General features: G+C 44.6%; 1 protein-coding gene across 1 annotated transcript in view; it reads right to left on the bottom strand.

Annotated features, from left to right (window-relative positions):
- Nucleotides 1–12,678, bottom strand: part of LOC138261409 (phospholipase A2-like) — a 185,834-nt gene extending 173,156 nt beyond the window's left edge. The window contains exon 1 of the mRNA XM_069210334.1: nt 12,478–12,678. Within this exon, the coding sequence (XP_069066435.1) occupies nt 12,478–12,607 (130 nt within the window). The 5' untranslated portion in view covers nt 12,608–12,678. The remainder of the gene's footprint in view (nt 1–12,477) is intronic.
- Nucleotides 12,679–16,279: the final 3,601 nt, after the last annotated feature.

Raw genomic sequence — 16,279 nt, 5'->3', positions numbered from 1 at the left:
CATATTATGCCAGTCGACACGTTATCCAAACACGCACATCTGTCTTTCCTCGGCACGCACCAGCATCTCGCGCGGATTAATTACACACCGGACACAGTGAAAACCTCCTTTAAACATTGTTTTTGGATCACAACCCCTTAATTAAAAAAGAGAAACGTTTTCATTTGAGGTCACTGTGTGTTCAAACGTGGATGTGCTGAATTCTGGGATGTCAAAGCTCTACTTATTGGCCGGGCTGGGCTCCAAAAAAGCAACAAAGTAGTCAGGGTGGGGCGCAGGGGCGATTTGTGGAGGGAGAGGCAAAACAGATTTGCAATCGGCATGGATTTGCATTATATGCATTAAACGTCTTTTTAAAATATAACTATACTGTTAACTGTAAGTTCATCGAAGGGGAGAATAATTAAGTTGTAGACTGTATCCTAATACCGATTCTATCACTTGATCTGCATATGATCTTGGGCAAACCCCTACCTGTGTCGTGTGCCCTTACTTCAATTTTGGAGTTGTAGGGAGTACAGAAAAACAGGCTAATTGTACCAGGTAGCATTTCAGTACGTGTCTGTCTCAATATTGCTTAATTTTAAACCTTGAACAAAATCAACTTTGTGCCTTGAAAGGTCAACAAAACATCTCTGTTTTAGGATCAGTGCCTGAAAATGTAATTTTCTTGCAAGATATCAGTGGAACCGAGCATGGTATGCTTATGATTGACTATCTGACACACACATGCCACCCCCCCCCCCCCCCCCAATAGGTGCTTTGTGTGTGCATAAAGGAAAGGCTGTTCTTCGAGTTTATTGCTGTGTTTTCCACTGGTACAGTTTCACGAATGGGTGTTTCATTTTTTCTAGTGCAATACGCTGGTCACCATACATTCTTCATTCTACTTTTTTATCCCTCATGAATTCATTTTACTTTTCTCATTATACCCGTCTCCTCCTCTTATTTTTAGATGTCATACATTCACTGTTTATTATGTTTATCTTTTTATCCCTATTAGGCTATTTTCAATTTTTGTTACTCAATGTTTCCAAGATTTGTTTGTTCCTGTTTCCAAGCGTATAGGCATCTTTTCATCTTGGTTCAATCTACTGTATGTGGATATAGAATTCCCCATATCAAGGGTTTGGTACAACTCTTGTCTCCTTTGCTGTTACAAGTCACACAGTCAACACTGTAGAACAGTGATTCTTAACCTTTTGACTTCTGTGGACCCACAGCGAATCATTACTGGAATCCGGGGACCCCAGGGAGTTATTATTTGAAGAAGTGGACCTCTGGCCTCAGCAGTTTCTATGATTTGAACCACAAAACAAAACACAAGAATATAGAAAAAAGTATACACCAAACAAATACGGTACTCAAATATTGAAATATGTTGTTTAATTCACAATTAAATATAGAAAAGGTGTTGGGATTTTACATTTTGCTTCTTTATTGTTCATACTTTATTAATTTGAATGTATTAATTGTGATACTATTCATTTTTAAAGAAATAGTCACAGACACTCTGAGTAGGCCTTGCGGACCCAGGGGTCCTTAGACCATCGGTCAAGAATCACTGCCTTAGAATTTCTACAGGCTAATATTGCTTCAATCTTTCTCCTTGAAGTGGCTGGTCACCAGGTAACTTTCATCTCCATTCATATCATTCTTACGGGTTCACAGATTTGCTTTTTGATTGGAAGAGTGGCACTACCCACATATATTAGATTGCAAGAGCAGTGTACTGCTTGTACAGTGGAACCACTCTGGCAAGTGAGTCTGTCTATCTGGTCTTCTCATTTTGAATGAGGTCTCTCATTCGCTTCCATGTTAATTGCAATTTTGCATTCTTTATATCCTTTCTTTCCTATTTGTTCCATTTAGTTTCTTTAACTTTCCATACTTTTAGCCAAATTCCTACTTGTTATTTTTTCTTCAAAGACTGTGTTTTTGTTTTCCTGTCTGGGATTTGTATATTCATTCCAATATTTTTGCGAAATGTAGGAAAATTCTCATTACATGCTGGCATCTGTTAAATTTCTTTAAGATTTCTCCAGCTTCACTGTTATGTCTCATAATCACCCGTATAGGTTCTTCTTCTGTTGGTTTAGTGATTTGATTATTTACTAGTAACTCTACTGTGCTACTCCCTTGTGCGTCTTTTCTTGGTTCATGATCGTAATCATGATCTATTCCCTTGTCTGGAATCTCCCTTCTACCTATTTAGCTTCATTTCCAAATAATTCCTATGCACTGCAGGTCTTCATTAATCTTAACATTTTCCATAAGGGATGCTTTATTAAAGAAAACTTGAGTGATGACTACTGGCATATAATATGTTATTGCCAACAGTCTCTCTCATGTTAAACACTGTTTCATTTACTCTAACTGACATTTGCAGGAGTAAGGGCCTGATCACGTGTCATGTGTGAAGCATTGGCAGCAAAAGCAGCCAAGCCCTGACCCTAGTCCACCCTTACCTTCGGCTATTGCAACAGGGGGCATTCAATGCTTCCCCTGCTAGACCTAATCTTCCCCCACTCTCCCAAACACCTACTTCTACCCCAGCCCCACACAGAAGCCCATGTTGCCATTTGCCACCCGCCTTGAGCAGAATTCCAAGCAGTTTTATGTCTGGTAAATCTAAATCATATGTCCACCAAAAAAGAGCAAGAGGATAAGAGAATCTAAGAACAACCTCCCTGACAAATTTTTGACAAACAAAAGGGTCTTGGGTCGAAAAAAGTAGTGAGCAATATTTTTTATCATAGATCATCTGCATAGATCATCTACAGGAACCTCAAAATATATAGAAAGGTCACCTATTGCTGTGGCATGCTTCATCATTGGTGACCTATCTACACCACAGTGGGTAAATACCAACTTGGCAGACTCCACCACTGTTCCAGAGTTCTACTAAGAGCAACTTGACAAATGCAGGGATCCAGGATGTTTGTAATAATATATTAGGGTAGAGATTTGAAGTCAGAACTTTCAGTTTCAAATCTATGTGCGGAACAGGGCCTCAGTCCGCAGACCTTATGTACATTTCTAAGTGAGTTCACTTTTAATACACATTGTAAACACCAAAGAGCTCATAGGTGCCTCTCGAGAACTCATTTTATGGTACAAACTTTATCTATCTATCTATCTATCTATGAATGGCCCCACACGTTGTGCCGAGTACTCCCACCATCATGCGTTGTTGCCATAAATAGGTTGTGGGACCCATAATTATCTCATGTAAATAATCAGGTATCCTTTTGTGTGTATAAAGATTGCAAACTCTAGTTTGAAGTCCATTAACCTCAAACAGGAAGTTCACTCCAGCCCAAGTACTGGGCCCAGGAACAGTCCAAGAAGCTCAAGGGATCAATGATACAATTTTGTTGGTTTTTGGAAACTTTTTCTTCCAACACAAAAATAGCACCCTTGCTATAAATGCTAACTCAATTGAAACAGCTTGTCTGAGCTATTACTCCCAGGTTTTTCAGACTCCTCCTATGGAATTAGTGCTGTAGAGGACAATCCAACACCTGGAGAAGGCAACGCCAACCATCCTGAGCTTCTTAAGATGAATGAAGATAAATTGGTGATAAATACAATAGTAAAAGGAAAAGAAGAATTGTCTATTCAGCCCATTGTTTGAAATGTTTCTCCAATCCCTGAAGAGCACAAAATAAAACAAACAGCAGATATTTCAAATGCCTATTATATGGCAGAGACGTTCCACCGGGGAAAACCACTACAGTTTCAGTTCTTTCATCACCCATGTCTAGGCATCTAATCTTGAAACTTGAAGGACATTTCAAATACAAGAAATAAGAGGTGAAGAGGACATACTATCCGCCTATTGCATGCACCACTATCAAAATCTGTGGATGATATTGTACCAATAAGTGTATTGTAGGATGAACATAAATATGTTTCTTCTAGGTCATTGTGATGTGCTAACTACTGTGTGGAAAATATACTAGCATTGGAGAACTGCACAACATCATGTTTTGAACTCTGGAATGCACACATTAAAGTAGTACAACACATATTTCCTCAGCCAACAGTTGTTAGTTTGTTGCTACAAGGTGTAAATGTGTTTGTATGCTCTATAAATGAGAAAACCAACAACAAAACATTACAAGGCTCTTTTTAGAGCAGCTGTAAATGGTCAAAAGCATACCTACTTTTTGTATGTCCTTTCTGTTTTTACCTCCAAAGAATTTTGCTTTGCAATAGTGGGTACTTAAGAATTTTGTGCCCTCAGTACGAGTGGCATGTTTATTTGCCATATGTCCCGTAAAAGCTGCTGTCACAATTATGAGTTTTGTGATAAATATTGGCAGGTCAAACCTGCCAACATTTATTGGGGGAAAAATGCCAATGAGCGTGCACAAACTCTCTCCAACAGAGTCTGCAGACCCAAAATGTCACCCAAAGTTGTGGGCCATACAATGGAACCTAAAATTGCCATACTCTGCTTGGTGGCCCAGAGTCTGTGGATCTACAAAAGACTCCAAGTCCTGAAGGCGTTGGGCCCACTTATGCAGACTCCATTAGGAAAAAATGCCTGTTTTTTATTTTTAAATTTGAAAGCAGAATTCAACCCTTTTAGATCCCCCACATTGTCACTGGGGGCAGGAGACTACCTGGGCTATGGACTACTACACTCTTCTTTAAACTTTTTTGCCAATATGGGATGGAAGTTTCTCATTACACAATGGACTGCAATAGAGATGTTCTTCTTTGTGATTGAAAAATTATAAGGGTTAATTGACCCAGTCTGGATCCGAGGAGCCATCATCCATTGCAGGACCCATTGCAATGGAGTTTAGGAAAAAATGCTCCCTCATCCAATGGAATCACTTTATTTTTTGCATTTGCTAGCCCTACGCTGATCCAAGACCATGCATGGTCCTTGAACTAGCTTTTGAGATATCTCTATAATTTAACCCTTCTAAAGCCTGCCCACACATGTTTATGTAACACAAATATCTCAAAACTACTATCCACAAACCACAAAAAGTCATTTTTGGAGTAAAGGTCTAATTCCACGATAAATGTTGTAATTCCATTCTACATTATTTGCTGTAGTGGAAAGCAATAGCCCTTTTGGGAACTAAACAGAAAAAAACCCTTTTTTTTTTACCCCTTCCTTAACTTTCCACTGGAAACGGATCAGCGCAAAAACTTAGCTAGACGTGCTAATTGGATACCAAATTTCAATGTGCAATCATACAATAAGACAGAAGTTACTAAACATCCATTAAGAAGATCCTTTTCTGTGGAAAGTGGGACTCAACCATAACTACATGGTCTCTATTCATCCGGTCATTGTCGTCAACTAATAGAGACATATGAAATACATAATGTGGCTTTAGTTATGGGAAAATGATGCCATTGTGGTGTTATTTGAGATTATAGTAAACTAAGGGGCATATTTACAATCCCCTTGTGCTACATTAGCTTAATTTTTTTTACGCTAATGTGGCGTTAAAGAGGCATTTTAATTGTGCCATATTTACAAAGTGTCACAATGCTTGCATTGCGCCACTTTGAAACTCCGTGCGCCATATTATGCCCGTGCCATGCATAATGTATGCAAGGGGGCGTTCCCCCTCTAGGAAGCCGGAAAAAATGGCACAGTGAAACTTACAACATTTCACTGCACCATTTTGCTCAGAGCAGGCGTTAAAATGAGGCACCCATTGAAATCAAGGGGCCTCGCTGTGCTTTGCTGCACTAGTTTCAATTTATTTTACTCTAAAGCAGCAAAGCACCACAATAACATCAAAAATGTTGATGCTCTTGTCCTAAAAACCACCATGGTGTGGCGAATTGTAAATACGGCATGACCATGGTGTTGTTAGGTGGGGCAGGGACGTCGGAAGAAAAATGGCGCATCGGGATCGATGCACCACTTATAATATGCTCCTAAAAGTCTAAAGCCTGCATGGCTTGTAAATGTCAACTTTTTTTGGGAGTTGGCAAGAAATATGTTTTTTTTTTTTTTTAAATTAGGAAACTGTTTACTGAGCCCTTTAACTAGTCAGATGACAATTGCAACTAACTGCAGTTTAGTAGGTTCAGGTTTTATTTTCTTTTTTATCAGAACCCTGATGGACAACGGTGAAACAGTCGCCCTCATTCTCCTCGACCTCTCGGCTGCCTTTGACACCGTCTGCCACCGCACCCTAATCACCCGCCTCCGCTCCACCGGGATCCAAGGCCAGGCCCTGGACTGGATCGCCTCCTTCCTCGCAAACCGTTCACAAAGAGTTTGCCTCCCTCCGTTTCGCTCAGAACCCACCGAGATCATCTGCAGCGTACCTCAAGGCTCATCACTCAGCCTGACACTCTTCAATGTCTACATGAGCCCCCTCGCCAACATCGTACGCAAGCACGACATCATCATCACCTCCTACGCCGACGACATCCAACTTATACTCTCTCTCACCAAGGACCCCGCCAGCGCCAAGACCAACCTACAAGAGGGTATGAAGGACGTCGCAGATTGGATGAGGCTCAGCCGCCTAAAGCTGAACTCTGAAAAAACGGAAGTCCTCATTCTCGGCAACACCCCGTCCGCCTGGGACGACTCCTGGTGGTCCACGGCCCTCGGCACCGCACCGACCCCCACAGACCACGCCCGCAACCTCGGCTTCATCTTGGACCCTCTTCTCACCATGACTAAGCAAGTCAACGCCGTGTCCTCCGCCTACTTCCTCACCCTCCTCATGCTCCGTAAGATCTTCCGCTGGATCCCCGCCGACACCAGAAAAACCGTGACCCACGCCCTCGTCACGAGCCGCCTGGACTACGGCAACACCCTCTACGCCGGGACCACAGCCAAGCTCCAAAATCGCCTGCAACGCATTCAAAACGCCTCGGCCTGTTTCATCCTAGACGTACCCCACAGCAGCCACATCTCCGCACACCTGAGACACCTGCATTGACTCCCAGTCAGCAAAAGGATCACCTTCCGACTTCTCACCCACGCACACAAAGCCCTCCACGACAAGGGACCGGAATACCTCAACAGATGCCTCAGCTTCTACGTCCCCACCTGCCACCTGCGCTCCTCTGGCCTCGCACTTGCTGCTGTCCCTCGCATCCGCCGCTCCACGGCGGGTGGGAGATCTTTCTCCTTCCTGGCGGCCAAGACCTGGAACTCCCTCCCCACCAGCCTTAGGACCACCCAGGACCACTCCGCTTTCCGGAGACTCCTAAAGACCTGGCTATTCGAGCAGCGTTAACCCCCCCCTTTTTTTCCCCTAGCGCCTTGAGACCCTCACGGGTGAGTAGCGCGCTTTATAAATGTTAATGATTTGATTTGATTTGATTTAGATCAGTGGTTAATTTGTCAAAAAGTAAGTGCCAGGGCCCTCATCATGAGGCACTGCAGCTTGCACCACCCGTTGTCCCTGCCAGAGCTGCCAATGACAATAAAACACATATACTAACCACCACACTCCACCAAGTGTGACAATTCAACCTATTCCAGGCCCACAAAGCTATAAGGATGTCTTGGGTGACAGGTATTAGTCATTTTAATGTATATTGAATTAATAAACAACTGTTGTTGTGCTCAGCTCTAAAAAAGATAAACTGCACCACCATGTGATTCACAGACATAATAGGCCGGTGTTGGCAATTAGGAGCCTGTGCCGAGCACCAGAAACCACTGGTTCAAATTAAGAACTGTTTTTTTACTAGAAAAAGTCTAATTTAAACAGAGGACAGTGATATCCCTGGGCATAATACCTCTATGTTTTCATCATTTAAATGCATTACTGTAAAAGGAAACTAATCAGCTAAACATATGAAAATAAGACCAACATCCTCAAGCTTTAGGCTTCCATTGGGGGAAATCTATCATTCACAGAAGTTGTGTTATTCCTGTGAACTATGGAAAATGATTCAGATATATGATGTAATTCCTCTTAGATGCAACTGCATAATTAATCGTAGAGGTGGGTGAGCCACTTAAAGGTCGAGCCAGATGCCTGGCATTGGCTCAGCTTGAGGTCCATATTGGATCTTCGCACCCAAGGTAAGCTGAACTTTTAAGTGGCTTCTCCCTGCTACCCACTGTCTAACCTCATACATCAAGAATTAAATGTGACAAATTAACCTTTCATCTAAAACAGGAGACAGAAAACCTGGCATCAATCCCTGTTTCCTCACTTGACCAACTTGTGTGATCCTAAGCAAACATTTTGTTTCACCATATCTCCTTTTTCTTCCTTATTGCAAAGGAGAGCATCTTGAAATATGTGAGTTCAGGATTTGCAATGTACAAAAACATCTCTAGAGTTTGATTTAATTGACCAAAATGTCACTTCAGCTATACTGAGTATTTATGCCAGCAATAAGGTGAACAGGACAAATAACTTGCCTCTTTGTCCTCTAATGGCCAGTGTGACATGGGCTAATTGCAAGGAAGGAAATAGGCCCCTTGGCTGCTGTTTGAATTATAAAATGCATCAATAATCAGGGTTGAGTGGGCACCTGGTGCACCACTGGAATTTACACCCTTGGGTGGGAGATAGGAATGTTTCTAAATTCATGATTAAAAATAACATCTTTAACAAATGTCTCTCAATGCAGTGATATCATCTGATGCACCAATTTATAATGCTTCAGTGTATTAAAGAAATACCGTTTTTAAAATTTTAAAGAGACTGTTATATTTTCAAATGCACTGTCTTTCCAGTTTCAGAAGCCATAAAGGCAATAACTAAGATGCCGGATAGCATCTCACAGTCGCCACTAGCCATATTAGGGAAATGTGACAAACCACTAAAAGTACTCAACCTGATCAATTACTGGTGACTCCAGGTTTGAAGGTCCCTCTTGCCCTGCCGGGCATTCAAATTGATATTACTAGTGTTAAGAAAATTAGATGGCGACTAAAGCCTCAGGACGAAGTTATTACCAAACTCACTGGCTTTGACCAGCTTGAGCAAGGAAAAAGGCTCTAAACAGCAACCTGACCTATCATTATAAACAGCATAGGAGAAATGTTTGAAAACTCGGGTGTACCAAGTAACGTAATTATACAAGAAACTGAGCTCACTCTTAATGACATCAGGGAAATCACTCAATTAAAAAGAAGAGTGATTCGCTGTGCCAGGTTTCTGGCGAAAAACAGAGAGAAAGAGTTGGCTCGGACTGCACTAAAGCCCACTCAGAGGGAATACAGAAAGAAGAAATGGGAATCTGACCAATTGCGTGAAGAAAAGAAGTGGCTAAAACTACATAAAGCAGCAAAATCTAGCTATCCCCACACCTTCTGGGTGATGGTACATGGGATAATGAATCCCAAGCACAACATAAGTATGGTAACATCATGACATCATGCTGGTCTGCTTATGGTGCAAAACTATACAGGACTAATCAACGGGTGGAGTCACCCAGCCTCAGTGATACAGGAGAGCATCCCTGCACCCAGGTTCCGGATTGCTTGCGTACAACAGGGCATAAGACCATGCAGTTGGCAGGTGCACTGGGACCAAATGGCCTTCCTGCTAGGATTTTTAAAGCAGCAAGTGGGGAATGGGTAGGCTCGACACACTCCCTATTTGGTCACAGTCTAATGCCCAACACCATTCCTGAGAGCTGCAGTGACTCGGTCCTGGCTCCCATACATAAAAAGTGATCCCGTGAGATCCCTGCCTACTATATATTAAATTGCTTTATTAGACGTAAGTGGAAAGGCGTGTGCTAAGCTCTTACTCTAAAAGTTGGAACAAAGGGGTGGGGAAAAGAGGATAATACCGCTGACCCAGACGGCTTCCGTAGTGGATGTGGGACAGAAGATAATATAAAGGCTTTGGCCTACTTAACCAACTCGGCAACGAATAAGAACACCCCCGTAGGCTGCATTTATCAACTTCCCCTAATCCTTCGATTGCATACACAGAGGTAAGCTGTGGCATAAGCTCAATAAGCAGGGTACCAGCCCCACTACTAAATGCCATTATTAGTCTCTACTCCGACACATGAGTAAAAGTGCGGATGACATCCAGTTGAGTAACAGATACAATTCTGACCTTGAGGGGGGTGAAACAGGGGTGCATTCTGCTCAGCTTCTTTTTAACTTGTATTTCACCAATATTAACATCTAGACACCATGAGAGCCTTTCCACCAAAGCTAGAAAGGGCTAAGATCCACCTCCTCCAATATGCTGATGATACCATCATATTTGATCAAACACAAAAAGGCTTACTGAGCTTCTTGAGTGCTCTCAATGAGTACTGACAAACGGGTAACATTGAATCAACAGTGAGAAACCAAAAATCGTTGCGATTCATATGAATAGCACCAAGAAAGGAACATGGCACCTGGGCACCTAAAAATTGGAGACAATCCCATTGATTAAACACTTGGGAGTACATTTTAACGGTCAAAGTAGCTACAAAGACCATCTAGCCTCCCAGAAGCAAGCTGACTTGGCATTAATGTCTCATCCTGCAAATAAATATGTGAGATAAATGGGTAAACTGTAAACTGTAAACTTCGAACTTGTATAGCGCACTTTTACCTGTCACAACTGACAGCGCTATGTCGAGTGACAATCAAGCACTATCCATGGTAAAAAAAATCAACCACTATACCTGGTGTTTGTAGATTTATGCTGAGCCTTCCACAACGTTCGCCATAACTTATTGTGGGCTACTCGATGTGATCTGGGTGTTCCTTCTAGAATCTATCCCTACTAATCAGTCTCCACAAAGGGTTTTCACAAAGATCAATTGCAGCTCTATTGGAAAAACCACAAGACCATTTTCGGAGTTAAAGGGATCTGACAGGGCTGTTCTCTAGTTCCCATATTATTCTCACTTAACATCAATGGAGTGGATTCGTATATTAATTCATGCATATGTAGTGCTCCAGCTTTGGGAGAAACTAAGGTGGCAACACTTTTGCTTGCTGAAGACACTCTCCTGGTCTTGAAAACCCCCACTGGTCCTTAGAACATATTAAACCGTTTTTTGAGAACTTTGATCCCCCACGGTCCTTTCAATTTACACTGTTAAAGCTAAGTTGATGATGTTCTGCCCCCACAGGGCATCAAGAAACCCTTCACATTAAACTCTTCTCCCCTCAATCAGGTCACCTACTTCCCATACTTTGGATACACTCTTCATTTGATGTGAGGTGCAGGGGCAGCTCCTCGATTACAGCGGAGGAGCATCGATCGCCCCGCCAACTAAAATGCCCCCAGAAGCCCCAGAGATGGATATCATTAATTTAAAGGTCGACTTTTAAGTGCCATAAATATTTATGTCTAGCATGTGTTTTTATTTCATTTATATGGTTTATAGGCTTTGTCCCAAAATGAACTCTCTTTGATTGATTGAGAACATATTATTACATGCTAAACATTCTCAAGGCTTGGGTTGTGCATGGGCTTCTAAAGCCAAGTCAGACCCTTGGCTCGGCTTGTGGTTTATTTGCTCACTCACCTCTACTTAATATAAATGTACCTTTAGTTATTCTGCAGTAAAACTAGGAGTCACCAGGGGCTGTGTGTTTCATTCTGTATGTTCGTTTGCTACAACTTGAGGACAACATCAAGAACCACTTCACATTAAACTCTTCCCCGTAGGGGAATCAGGAAGTAAGCTGGGTATGTTGAAGAAGAAAGCAGGAACATTGCGAGCTTTAAAATAAACGGCAGCGGTTTGATTTGAAAAGGTTTGCACACTAAGAAAGTCAGTTATTGTTCTCCCAGTGGGTCTTCTTGGCCCTTTCCCCCGGGTCATGGCCTGTCCCTGTGCCCCCCCTGGTGTCCACATAAGCGGCGCCCAGGCTCCCTCAGACTCGCAGGTGAGGCACGGCTTGAGGATGTGCCTAACCCCGGCTCGCCGACGTGTCGAAAGGTGTGATAACTGACAACCACCGGCGAGTTCCTTCCGGCTTCTCGCGGAATTCGAGAATTATTCATAAAATACCACCCGTCTGGGCTTAAAACATACACGGTCAGACCACTAGCGCAGTCTTTGCGCCACAGAATGGTCCTCTTCCTGGGGGTGCAGGTTACCTAAAGCGAAATGGTCCCCTGCGGGGTTTACCCTCACCTTACCCTGTTCCCTCACTCCCCAGAGACGGATACAGTTCACCAGAGGGCACTTCCCTCACCAGGGCGCCGCTCATTCCTCCAGCGAGACCATCGCCAACCTGGCGAGACCCTAGTGCAACCCCACATCACCTTTTTTGGTAGTAACAGCTATATTCCAGGTCCACTGCGACCCTCACACTCCGGGATGCCGGTGCAACTGCACCGGGTGCACTGTTGATAACCGTCTGGCCCTTGGAGGCAGCTTTTATTCTCCTACCTCCAAGTCGTCCCTCGTCGTGCGGTTTGACCCTCACCCCGGTGCGCTCGCCTCCTTACCTGCCGACTCTTAGAGAGGAGTATGGTTGAGGCGCCTCAATGGAGCCTGGCATCCCGGCACAGGAGCAGCGAGAGTGGAGTTGGCACTTACCGGTCTGGAGCAAGAGAAACAGCGGCAGCGCCCGGGGGTCCATGGCGGTGTGCGGCTGTGTGGACAGCACCAGCTGGGCCACCCCACTTCTTCTGCGGGCGGAGAAGGGCCCCTGGGCACCGACTTCCATGCACGCCCCTCCCTGCCTGATAAGGATCCAGGGCGGGCGGGCGCCGTCCTCTGGGTGACTGCAGGCGAGAGAGGTGCCCTGACATCAGTGCCAGCCCTGCCTCAGGGAGGAGCTGGCTCACCGCGTCCGAGGGACATGGTCTGTAACACTGCAGCCATTCACAAAACTTTTTCCTTACTTCGTGACCGTCTGTGACATTCTGAGGCCGGTGACAAATAGCTGTCCAGCTTCCCTCCGAGATGAGCCGCTGCAGAGAATTAGTGCTTCTGGATAGCATATTCTCGCTAGACTAAACGTAGGTGCATATTTCTGGAGTTTCAGCTCAGAAATGCATCCAAATTATTTTTTGAAACCAACATAATCTGAACATTTGGCTCTTAAATGAAACCTTTGGCTAAGAGAAGAACAAGTTGGGCCTGAGGGTCGGGCAGGAACCTACAGCCTGATTCTAAGTGGCCCCATAATCCTGATGACTCAAACTACTGAAAGCATCCTCATTTCTAGGTGAAATGCGGGAATTTGCACAGAAACACAGATTCCTAATTTTACAAAATCATGTAACCAGGAGCATTTCCGGCCCCATCGAATGTACCTATAATTAGGGTTGCTGCCTTCCTTAAAAGTAAACATTCGCAAACCCAAAAGATCTCACCTTTGGGACCTATTGGCTTTGGCAATGGCTCTAGCCTTGCTGTACAGGATACTGATGCTCTGCAGTATGGCTTTTTTTAAATTGCACTTTTATGTAGCACAAACTCGACCCAGAGGTTTTGGAGCACTTTACATGAGCACCAGTTATGTTAGACAAGGGCACATTCATGTTTTTTTAAGGCAGGGGGAGATGTAATGATTTGTCATGAATCATAGGATGTTGAGCCAATGCAGCGACCCTGTGTTAGAAATAGGGTTTCTGGTTGGCTAGGGTATGCACGTAAGCCAGACAGAACCCACCACTCTAGTCAAGACGAGGGGGTTAAACACCCATGAAAACCCCTGCTCTCCCCCTTGGTAGCTTGGCACGAGCAGTCAGGCTTATCCCAGGGGTCATGTATAAAGCGTTTGCACAACACTCGCAACGCACGTGGTACAATAAATACACCACAAAGGAAACACAAAAAGTTCTATAAAAATAAACTGTATTGCATAAAACATCATAAGAACAAACACAACATGTATCAGCAATACTCTGTTACACAAGTAGTTGTCAGAACATTACCAGGTTCCTAGTACTCTGCGAAAAATCAGCATTAGTCAGTGTAGGAGGCAGGCCTTATTTGTAGTGGGTACCTAGGGTACTTACACCTTATACCAGGTCCAGTTATCCCTTATTAGTGAAATGTAGGCAGTGTTCTAGCAGCTTAGGCTGTCTAGAGGTAGCTGTAGCTGAGCAGCCAAGGCTTATATAGGAGACATGCAAAGCTCATGCAATACCACTGCAGTCACACAGTACTTACAAACATGAAAGAAAATACTCAGTTACAAAAATAAAGGTACTTTATTTTAATGACACAAGGCCAAAAATATCTTAGAGGCAATACTCCTGGAGGTAAGTATTATACACAATATACACACTAGTAACCAAAATCAAGTAAGTGAACAGTCATAGAATAGTGCTAACAGTAGAAAATACAATAGATTGCAATGAGCCTAGGGGCAACACACACCATATACTATATTTGTGGAATGCGATTGTCGAATTCCCCCTAGGCAAGTGTACTGTGTAGAGGGGCGCTGGGAGTGTAAGAGAACACCAAAGGTAAGTAAAGTACCCCAACCCAGAGCCCAGGAAAGCAGAGGTAAAGTACAGCAAGTTTCCTCAGGACACACTACAAGTCGTGATAAAGGATTTTGCAAGAACCATGCAAGACTGCAAGCAACAAATGATGGCTTCCTGGACCTGAATACCTGTGGAGAGAGGAGACCAAGACCAGAAGTCGAAGAAGAGTCCAGGAAGGACAGGAGCCCCTGCCAACCTAGAATTAGGAGCAAAAGTGGATTCTCCGGTCAGAAGAAAAGTACAGAAGAGCACCATAGAAGATGGCTGCAGGTTCCTGCATGGTTCAGGAGATGTCCCACGTTGAGTTGTTGGTTGCAGGCTGTTTGCATCGCTGGATTCCGCCAACAAGCCTTGGTTTAGGAAAAGTGCGCAGTTTGTGTAAAAAAAGAGCTGCCTGGACCCAGGAGGGACCTGGGGGTCTCAACTCAGACTGAGGAAACAGAGGGGGTACTTAGCACTTCAGAGAGCCCTCAGAAGACCAGGCAGCACCCACGGGAGTCCCAGAACACGGGGACAAAGAAGATGCAAAGTGCGGTCATCGCAGCACTACACAGGAAGGTCCCACGCCGCCGGAAAACAACTCAGGGAGCTGTGCATCACAGGATGGAGTGCTGGGGACGTGGGCTACACTGTGCATGAAGGATTCTTGGAAAAAGTGCACAAAAGCCCAAGGAGCTGCAGAAGACGCGGTGCACGGGGTACTGTCGCAGCAGGGTAGGCAAGCTCTTACCTCCACCAAATTTGTACAGCTGGAGCTTTGGACAGTCTCGGTCACTTCAGTCCACCTCCTGTGTTCAAGGGGTCACGCTCGTCGTCAGGAGAGGAGTCCCAGAGTACTGGTCGTCATCGCAGAAGGGTGCCTGCAGAAGCCGGGAAGTGACTCTGTTACTCCACAGGAGATTCCTTTGGTTCTTCTGGTGTAGGGTGCAGGCAGTCCTCAAGCGTGTACTGTTGCAGAAGCTGGCTGGAGCTGAAGTTGCAGGTTACAGGAGTCATCCTGGATACTTTGTTGCAGTTACACTGGTTCATGGAGCAGTCTGCAGTTGATCAAACAGTCAGAAGCTGAAGCAGAGGATATAGAGGAGTCCTGGAGGAATCTTGCAAACCGGATCTGAGGAAACATCCAGAGGAGAGACCCTAAATAGCCCTGAGATGGGGATTGGGTACCTACCCTGGTATGCACCTACCAGGAGGGGTCTCTGAAGTCACATGCTGGCACTGGCCACTCAGAGGTCTCCAGAGGGTCCCCACACCTTGGAATCCAAGATGGATACTGCCAGGAACACTCTGAAGGAGCTCTGGGCACCACCCCTGGGGTGGTGATGGACAATGGAGTGGTCATTCCCCTTTTGTTTGTCCAGTTTTGTGCCAGAGCAGGGACTGGGGTCTCTGAACCGGTGTAGACTCGATTATGCAAGGAGGGCACAGTGTGTGTCCTTCAAATGATTCCAGAGGCTCTGGGAGGCTACCCCTCCAAAGCCTGTAATACCTATTTCCAAAGGGAGAGGCTGTAACACACTCCTCCCAAAGGAAATGCATTGTTCTGCCTTCCTGGATTGAGCTGCTCAGTCCCCATGAGGGCAGAAACCTGTCTGTGAGGTGGCAGCAGCTAGGGCTGCAGTGGAAACCTCAGAGAGATGGTTTGGCATTACTGGGGGTCCATGGTGGAGCCCCTAGGGTGCATGGGATTGGCCCCCAAATTCCGGATTTGGATTGGGGGGACAATTCTATGATCTTAGACACCTCACATGGCCATATTCAGAGTTACCATGGTGAAGCTACATATATGTATTGACAAATATGTAGTGCACGCTTATAATAGTGTCCCCGCACTCACGAAGTCCGGGGAATTGGCCCTGGACAACGTGTGGGCACCTTTGCTAGTGCAAGGGTTT

Source organism: Pleurodeles waltl, chromosome 10 (genome assembly GCF_031143425.1).
Source record: "Pleurodeles waltl isolate 20211129_DDA chromosome 10, aPleWal1.hap1.20221129, whole genome shotgun sequence".
NCBI classification, from domain to species: domain Eukaryota; kingdom Metazoa; phylum Chordata; class Amphibia; order Caudata; family Salamandridae; genus Pleurodeles; species Pleurodeles waltl.
The sequence above is the reverse complement of the archived record's forward strand: the minus strand, read 5'-3'. Positions and strand labels throughout refer to the sequence as shown.